General features: G+C 43.4%; 1 protein-coding gene across 8 annotated transcripts in view; it reads right to left on the bottom strand.

Moving 5' to 3' along the window:
- Positions 1-4,578: 4,578 nt before the first annotated feature.
- Positions 4,579-9,527, bottom strand: part of mocs1 (molybdenum cofactor synthesis 1) — a 67,824-nt gene continuing 62,875 nt past the window's right edge. For 5 of the 8 annotated variants that reach the window (XM_072247429.1, XM_072247419.1, XM_072247390.1 and 2 more), the window contains one exon: positions 4,579-8,721. In XM_072247429.1, coding sequence (XP_072103530.1) covers positions 7,961-8,721 — 761 coding nt within the window. In that variant the 3' untranslated portion in view covers positions 4,579-7,960. The remainder of the gene's footprint in view (positions 8,722-9,527) is intronic. The other 3 variants (XM_072247397.1, XM_072247439.1, XM_072247430.1) reach the window with 3 other exon arrangements.

Below are 9,527 nucleotides of genomic sequence, written 5' to 3'. Positions count from 1 at the left end.
CTTGCTGACACACTAGAGCGGGAGAGATGCAAGAAGAGGACGGCTGGCACAGATTTGAGGAAGGCCATCATCTTCATCAAAGAGGGAGTTAGGCCTTTGGTAACCAGACAACCAAAGCCCAATCTGCTGCTAACGGCCAGGTCCTGGGAGATGAGGGTCGACGTGGGAAGGAGGTTGCAGTTCCTGGATGTGGTGCACACAACCCTACGCCCGGACATTGTACTGTGGTCAATCGAAGACAATAAAATAATTCTGATTGAGCTGACTGTGCTGTGGAAGGAGGGATGGGAAGAGGCCCACGAGAGAAAGGCCTTGAAGTATCAGCCCTTAGTGCAGGAGTGTAAAGACAAGGGATGGCAGGCATGGTTGTTCCCTGTGGAGATCGGCTGCAGAGGTTTCTCAGCCAAATCAGCATGGCGGTTGTTTTCAGATCTGGGCCTGGATGAAAGGAGCAAAAAACAAGCAGCTTGTAGGATGGGGGAAGAGGCAGAACGAGCCTCTTGTTGGATTTGCAGTAGGCGAGAGGAGGGAAGCTGGAAGCCAGGAGCAGATGGGCAGTGATTTGGCCACCACTGCCAGCCCACCAACTGGAGAGTGTCGTGGTTAAGGGTTGAAACACTCTGTGAAGGTTGGGAACCACCTGATGACATCTGCTCCTGGCTGAAGGCTATGGTTACCTTATAAGGTAACTGGAGGTAACAGGTGTATGTAACAAGTAATTCTCTTGTTTCAATTCTATCTTCTTATATATGGAAGAATAAACAATCTCGATTAAACAAAGTCCACTTTCGAAAAGCTAAAAAGAATGGAGGCTTAGCTTTACCAAATTTTAGGTTCTATTACTGGGCAGTCAATATATGAAATCTTACATTCTGGTCATATTACATTAACTGTGAAGACTGTCCAGTATGGGTCTCTTTGGAAGCTAATTCTGTTATGAAATTTTCTATTACAGTACCTCCCTTCTTGGACCCTCACTTCCTTTATCTTTAAATAAATTAACTGACAATTTGGTAGTTAAGCATACTTTGAGGATCTGGCTACAATTTAGAAAATATTCCGGTTTATTGAGATTTTCTCTCTCTAGTCCCATTTTTTCTAATTGTTTTTTTAAACCTTCTATGGCTGATATATTTTTTAAAGAATGGGATAGATTTTGTATTAAATGCTTCTAGGATTTATTTGTTAGAGGGAGCCTCTCTTCTTTTGAGCAATTGTCAGTTAAATATAACTTACCAAATACCCCCTTCTTTTGATATCTACAGATTAGAGACTTTACGCAATCTCAATTACATACATTTCCTATGAGTCCTGATAAGAACTTAATAGATGTAATTTTTAATCTGAAACCTTTACATCATGACTCGATACAGTATCCAATATTTATGGCATGCTGTTGGGAATGAGAGAGGCTCCTTTAGACTAAATTAAAAAAGCCTGGGAACAGGATTTACAGTTTTCAATTTCTGAAGAGACTTGGAATGTAATTTTTAAATTGGTTAATACCTCATCACTATATGTTCGTCACTCCCTCCCACAATTTAAAGTGGTCCACAGGGCTCACATGTCCAAAGACAAGCTATCTCATTATGCAGATATATCTCCCTGTTGTGACAGATGTAACAATGGAGCGACTTCATTAATTCATGTGTTTTGGACATGTCTGAGTCTTGAAAAATACTGAAAGGAAGTATTTCAAACTTCTGTACTTTTTAAAAGTAAATTTTAAGCCTAATCCTACAGGAATAACTTTGGAGACATCTGATTTGCATGTATTGGCCTTTATTTCTCTCATGGCTAGGAGGGCAGTGTTGCTTAAATGGAAGGACGTTGCTCCGCCTACTCACGCTCAAGGGTTACGTGATGTTATGTCATGCTTAAGTTTAGAGAAGATCTGTTGTTCGATTTCTGATTCTAATCAAGACTTTCAAACACTGTGAACTATTTTCAAAATCTTTGATCTGGCATTAAAGTACAGATGTTGGCTAATAACATAAATCACTATGTGATAAGGATTTTTTTGTCTTTTCTTTACCAAACAGCTTCGATCTTGGTAGTGGGTTTAGATTTTTTTTATAATAAACTATTATAATTCAATTTAATTCATTTGTTTATGAATAAGAGGTACTGTGATTGCGATAGTATGATTAGTATAGTGCTTTCTGTACTATTCTTTTTTGATTCATAATATGTATCCTCATGAATTCTGTATTCTTTTATATAAAATTTAATAAAAATATTGAAAGAAATAGTTCAGCGCCTAGGAGGCACATGAAGGCTATCAGCCCGAGAACACTGAATTGGTCATGCACGACAGATGCCAATTGATTTGCTGTGTATATCTGGTTTGGAAACACCCATATTTAAGGTGAGGAAGTGCATGCCTGGTAATAGTGATGTTAAAGCTTGATGTGGAGACACAAGAGACCGTAGATGCTGGAATCTAGAGCAATAAGCAATCTGTTGCAGGAACTCAGTGAGCAGAGCAGCATCAGTGTGGGGAACTGATGATGCAAGCTTTTGACCTGAAGCATCAAGTTTCTTCCCCAACACACACACGCTGATCCTGCAACAGAGTATCTGTTGCTCCTTTCATCATTTCCAGCTGTTTTTCATCTGATACCCCATTGTAGTTTGGCAGTGCACAACAGTTTATCCCAAACTTTTTCTGAAGAGAGGCTAAGTAATATCTTCTGCCTTTCATCTTTAAATGAAGCAATGGGTAAAGCTAAACTCACGAAGAAAATAGGAATAGGTCATCAGGCCCCTTAAATCTGTTCTATCATTCAAGATGATTACGGAAGATCTACCCCAGGGCTCATCACCTTTAATGTCATGAGTTTTTTTTTGGATGGAGGAACACAGAAAATTTATGAGGATAGGATAATAGATTTGTATTCATGGATTTAAATGAAGTATTCCATAAGGTCCCACATGGTAGGATGGCCCAGAAGATTAAGTCTTGTGGTGAGTTAGTATGTTGGATATGAAACTGGCGGTTTCATAGGTGGAGGGGTGTTTCACTGATTGGGGGCCAGTGCCCTGTAGTGTTCTGCAAGGATTGATGCTGGAACCTCTGTAGTTTGTAGTATGTATTAACAATCTGGATGAAATTGTATGTGAGCAGAAGTCACAAGCATTGTTGGGAGTTGTGTGGCAAAGATTGCCAGATGACACAGTTGGAAATATGGGTCCTTAATCCAGGCAAGTGCGGGGTGTTGGATTTTGGGAGAACAAACAAGAGAAAAGTATATAGTAAATATACTTTTAATCAATCTGGAGAAATGTGAAGTGATACACTTCAGAAGATTGAACTTTAAGGCAGAGTGCAAGGTTAATGATGTGATTTTTAGCAACATGAAGGAACAATGGGATCTTGTAGGTCAAGTTCATAGATTTCTCGAAGTTGCCACACAAGCTGATTGGGTGGTTAAGGAGGTGCATCATGTTCGAGAACTCATTAGTCAGAGGATTAAGTTCAAGATCCATGAGGTAATGTGGCTGCTCTGAAACAGCTAGTTAGACCAAACCACAAGCATTGGGCAGTTCAGGGTTACTCCATTATAGAAGGATGTGGAACAGCAGTTCCCGATCCTTTTTTATGCCACGTTGAGAGCATTACAGAAACCTTAAGAGGGTGGCAGCTGAGATTTACCAATTAGAGAACACATCCTGAGAAAAGGTTGAGCAAAGGCAGAGCTTTTCTCTTTAGAGCGAAGCAGAATGAGAGGCAAATTCATAGACATGAGATTAAGAGACATAGATAGATTGGACAGTCAACACCTTTATTTTAGGGTGGCAATGACCAATATCAAAGGAGGGGGGTGCCTGGAATACAGTGCCAAAGGGTGGTGGCAAAGGCTGATAACCACAAGCACATTTAAGACAATCTTGGATAGGCATATGGTTGTAAGAAAAATAGAGGGCTGTGTATGAAAGGTTAGATTGATTGTGGAGGTTTATGTTAGTTGGGACAACACTGGGGGGGGGGGTCAAAAGACCTGTACTGTTCTAGAGTGGTAAAGGTGGAATGTCATGTTTACCTTCATGAAAGCATTGAGTATAAAAGCTGAAAAGTTCTGTTGTTGCTGTATAAAACTTTGGTTTTGGAGTATTGTTGGCAGTGCTGCTTGCCACATTACAGGAAGGATGTGGAGGCTTTGGAGAAGGTGCAGACAAATTATCACGATATTTCCTGGACTGAGGGTAGAGATATAAACAGGTTGGACAAATTTAGATTGCTTTTGTTGGACTGGAGGGTAAAATACCCTTTATAAAATTGTCAAAGCTCAGATTAGGGAGGAATTACTTTGCAATAAGAAATATTTACTCAACAGACACGGAGCAGGAAAGCAAACTTCAACGATAGTACAGTGAGCACTTTGTTCTAGTTACATTTGGCACCATCATACCTGGAAGGGAAAAGGAAGTACTCCTTCCTCACACCTCTGCTAATTCTGAAGACCACAATAGCAATGGAGTGGACTTCTACGACCCAACGTCACATGGACACCCATCCCCAGTGTGGGACAATACTTGCAGAGATGATCAGACAGAAGTTAAACAGACACTCTCCAATTACCCACTGATGAAAATTTAATGTAAAAAGGCAATCTATTACATTTGATCCAGTCCCAACGTTCACAATGTCTCACATGTACAGCCACATCTTAATTTTCTTTCATGGGGGGCACAAGTTGCTTGCACACCCTACACACTTGATGTACATCCCCAAGTGACTTGTAACCAGGAATCCCACAGGGTAGTTACAGAGGAGCTATGGAACTTCTGTGGACTAGGCAGCACAGCAGGTCACACTGCTGCATCAAGTGTGGAGTTTGCACATCCTTCCCGTGGTTGCCTGGATTATTCCCAGGAAGTCTCTTTTCTTCCCTAAAACAGACTGGTAGATTAATTAGCTACTGTAAATTACCCCTTGTGAAGACAGCTCGTAGGTGAATCAGAATGGTGTTAATGGGAACAGGTTATAGGAGGAAAGACATTAGTGAATGCTCTGAGAGGCAGGATAGACAGAAGACTCGCTCAGGCGTATTACCTTAACTATCCCTGCACAATATTCGTTAAATGGTCTTTCCTCCTCCTGTTGATAATTACCTAATCTGTTAATGTGTTCATACTTATTTTTCATCATTGACAGTTTTGCATGTGACTTCTTCTAACTGTTGATTGCACTATTGTAGATTGTTGGGGGCTATTGTATTGCTTGTTATGGTATTGTTCTGTGTTTTATGCTTGGCACCAAACCATAAGTAGTGAGGTCATGGAACCTATACAAATTGAAGAGGAGGAGGTGCTTGCTATCTTGAGGCAAATCAAAGTAGATAAATCCCCAGGACCTGACAGGGTGTTCTCGCGGACCCTGAAGGAGACTAGTGTTGAAATTGCAGGGGCCCTGGCAGATATACTTAAAATGTCGGTACCTACGGGTGAGGTGCCGGAGGATTGAAGGATAGCTCATGTTGTTCTGTTGTTTAAAAAAGGCTCTAAAAGTAATTCGGGAAATTAAAGGCTGGTAAATTTGACATCGGTAGTAGGTAAATTATTGGAAGTACTAAGACACAGGATCTGCAAGTATTTGGAAAGACAGGAACTTATTAGGGAGAGTCAACATGGCTTTGTGCATGGTAGGTCATGTTTAACAAATCTGTTAGTTTTTCGAGGAGGTTACCAGGAAAGTGGATGAAGGGAAGGCAGTGGATGTTGTCTACATGAACTTCAGTAAGGCCTTTGACAAGGTCCCGCATGGGAGGTTAGTTAGGAAAATTCAGTTGCTAGGTATACATGGAAAGGTAGTAAATTGGATTAGACATTGGCTCAATGGAAGAAGCCAGAGAGTGGTAGTGGAGGATTGCTTCTCTGAGTGGAGGCTTGTGACTAGTGGTGTGCCAAAGGGATCAGTGCTGGATCCATTGTTATTTGTCATCTATATCAATGATCTGGATGATAATGTGGTAAGTTAGATCAGCAAATTTGCTGATGATACAAAGATTGGAGGTGTAGTGGATAGTGATGAAGGTTATCAAAGCTTGCAGAGGGATTTGGACCAGCTGGAAAAATGGGCTGAAAAATGGCAGATGGAGTTTAATACAGACAAGTGTGAGGTATTGCAAACCAAGGTAGAACATACAAGGTTAATGGTAGGGCACTGAGGAGTGCAGTAAAACAGAGGGATCTGGGAATACAGATACAAAATTCCTTAAAAGTGGTGTCACAGGTAGATAGGGTCATAAAGACAGCTTGTGGTACATTAGCCTTTATAAATCCAAATATTGATTATAAGAGTTGGAATGTTATGGTGAGGTTGTATAAGGAATTCGAGTATTCTGTGCAGTTTTGGTCACCAAATTACAGGAAGGATATTAATAATGTTGAAAGAGTGCAGAGAAGGTTTACAAGGATGTTGCCAGGACTTGAGAAACTCAGTTACAGAGAAAGGTTGAATAGGTTAGGACTTTATTCCCTGGAGCATAGAAGAATGAGGGGAGATTTGATAGAGGTATATATAATTATGATGGGTATAGATAGAGTGAATGCAAGCAGGCTTTTTCCACTGAGGCTAGGGAAGAAAAAACCAGAGGACATGGGTTAAGGGTGAAGGGGGAAAAGTTTAAAGCAAACATTGGGGGGGGGCTTCACACAGAGAGTGGTGGGAGTGTGGAATGAGCTGCCAGATGAAGTGGTAAATGCAGGCTCACTTTTAACATCTAAGGAAAAACTTGGACAGGTACATGGATGAGAGGTGTATGGAGGGATATGGTTCAGGTGCAGGGCAGTGGAACTAGGCAGAAAAATGCTTTGGCACAGCCGAGAAGGGCTGAAAGTCTTGTTTCTGTGCTGTAATGTTCCGTAAGGGGGCCCAAAACTGCACACAATGCTCAGTGAGGCCTGAGCAGTGCTTTATAAAGCCTCAACATTACATCCTTGCTTCTATATTCTCGTCCTCTTGAAATGAAAGCTAACGTTGCATTTGGCTTCCTTACTTTTGACTCAAACCGCAAATTAACCTTTAGGAGAGTCCTTGTGCAGGATTGCAAGGCCCTTTACACCTAAATTTTTTTTGTATTTAAAAATTAGTCAACTCTTTCATTTCTTCTACCAAAGTGCATGACCACACACTTCTTGACACTGTATTCCATCTGGTACTTCTTTACCCATTCTCCTATCTATTCAAGTCCTTTTGTAGCTTCTCCACTTCCTCAAAACTACTTGCCCCTTCAGCTATCTTCATATTGTCTGAAAACTTTTTTGCAACAGTGCCATCAATTCCATCATCCAAATCATTGACATAAGACGCAAAAAGAATCGGTGGATCATGTTTGGTATTCGTCACCTTGCTATCAGAAGGGTGTGAGTAAACTGTCAAAGAACGATCTAGGATATTGCCAGGACTCAAGGGATCGAGCTGTCAAGATGTGGTTGAACTGTCGAGAGGGTGGACAGGCTGGGACTTAATTCATTAGCGTGGAGGAGAATGAAGGCATCAGGAACATGGATAGTGTGACAGCAGTCTTTGAGCTGCATCTGCAGTGATAAAACACCAGCCAATTAGCACATAGCAAGATCCCATGAAGGATGACTGAAGGGCAGCAGAGCAGCACAGCTCTGGCATTCAATCCTGACTAGTTTCCTCCAACACTCTAATGAGGCTTGGGCTGGCAGCTTAACTAGCTGCCGTTAATTATCCCAGAGAGCACGGCTCAGAGATGGGTGCAAATGGGAATCGATTTCCTGGGCTGAAGGGGCAGCTTCTGCACTTTATGGATGGATGAATTCACCAGAGGGTGCCCCGGCAGCTCTTTCACCTTCAGCAGAGAGTCACATCTTCACAAGGAAGGGAAGCAGGTTCCAGACCATGAAACTGGGGCTTGAACCCTAACCCTAACGATACTATGATGTGCGTGTTTGGGGGGGGGGGGTGAGTGGATGGGATGGCAGAGGTTTAGTTAGGGACCTTCGAGTCCTTGGCCCCACGGTAAAAGTCCCCACCCTGTCCACCCGTCTTACTGAGCAGCTTGACCTCCTCCACCACAATGTTGTGTGTGACAGCCTTGCACATGTCGTAGAGGGTGAGGGCAGCCAAGGCAGCTGCCACCAGGGCCTCCATCTCCACCCCAGTCTTACCATGGGACCCACAGGTCACCGTGACGACCGCAGCCCACTGGGCCTGGTCCAGCTCCAGGGAGACCTGGATACGGTGCAGTGGCACAGCGTGGCACAGGGGCACCAGCTGGCTGGTCATCTTGGCCGCACAGATACCAGCCAGCTGGGCGGTGACCAAGGCGTCTCCCTTTCGCAGCTGGTTGTCCCGCACCAGCTTGAAGGCCTGTTCCCCCAACCGCACCGTGGCCTGGGCCACAGCCTCCCGCTGAGAGTCTGGCTTCCCACCCACATCCACCATGGCTGCCCTGCCCCGCTCATCCACGTGCGTCAGATGCTCAGGGCTCTGGCCAGCCTTCTCCTTCCTGCCGGCAGGGCTCGCTGGCTGTTCTCCCTGGGCTGGGGTGTCAGTGCTCCTGCCCCCACTCTGGGTGCTGTGGTGCCGTAAGCTCTGGTTGAGTGCCCATCTCTCTCTCCCAGCCAGAGGTAGCAGGACTCCCATGTGTGGGAGGCGGGCGTTCCCAAGCCTCCTTCCCTCCGGAGCAGCAGGTGGGCCCTTCAGCAGCTGTTGGGTCATCGTGGAAGCAACAGGATTGCTCTCTGCTGAGGGAGAAAGAGAGGCGAGTAAAACACTGACAGGTGGTGCACAGGGACCCATCCACCTCCTGACCCGGCTTAAACATTCTAGCACCGGCCTTGTGGACCACAATCAGCTCCGCCCTCCTATCACCCATCACACCATTTAAAATCACCAAGGTGGTCATCTAGATCAACGAAGGAAGTGGGCCAAGGAATGGCAGATGAAACTCAACTTGGCCAAGTGTGAGGTGTTTCATTTTGGGGAGTTAATCCAGGGCGGGACTTCCACAGTAAATGCTAGGGCCCTAGAGAATATTGAAGACTGCAGAGAGCCAGGGCTGCAAATAAGTTGTTCCCCAAAAGTGGCGCTGACACAGTAGACAGCAGTGTGAAGGTAGCATTTGGCACACTTGGGTCTTGCATTGATTCTGTCACGATAATTCTTCTATAGATTTATTGAGTTAAGAAAATGAATTCAGTTGTATATGCTGACCTATATGTACCTTAATAAATTTACTTTGAACGTGCCTTTTCAGTCAGGTAACTGAGCACAAATGTTGGAATGCCACGTTACAACTATAGAAGTTACTGCTGAGACTACAGTTGGGAGTATTGTACACTGTTTTCGTTATGTTTTGTAACTTCAAAACATTACATTAATTCAAAGGAAAACCTGGGAGTCTGAAATGCAGGTCTAACTTCAGGTTTACTTTGAGTCAGGCACGCACATATCACTTGGCAGTGTGATGATGTATGCAATTCTCATTTATACATATAGCCCATAATGAATTATTTAAAATGACAAGAATGCTTAATCAAACAGTATACTA

The sequence above is a fragment of the Mobula birostris genome, chromosome 2 (assembly GCF_030028105.1).
Source record: "Mobula birostris isolate sMobBir1 chromosome 2, sMobBir1.hap1, whole genome shotgun sequence".
Classification (NCBI taxonomy): domain Eukaryota; kingdom Metazoa; phylum Chordata; class Chondrichthyes; order Myliobatiformes; family Myliobatidae; genus Mobula; species Mobula birostris.
The sequence above is the reverse complement of the archived record's forward strand: the minus strand, read 5'-3'. Positions and strand labels throughout refer to the sequence as shown.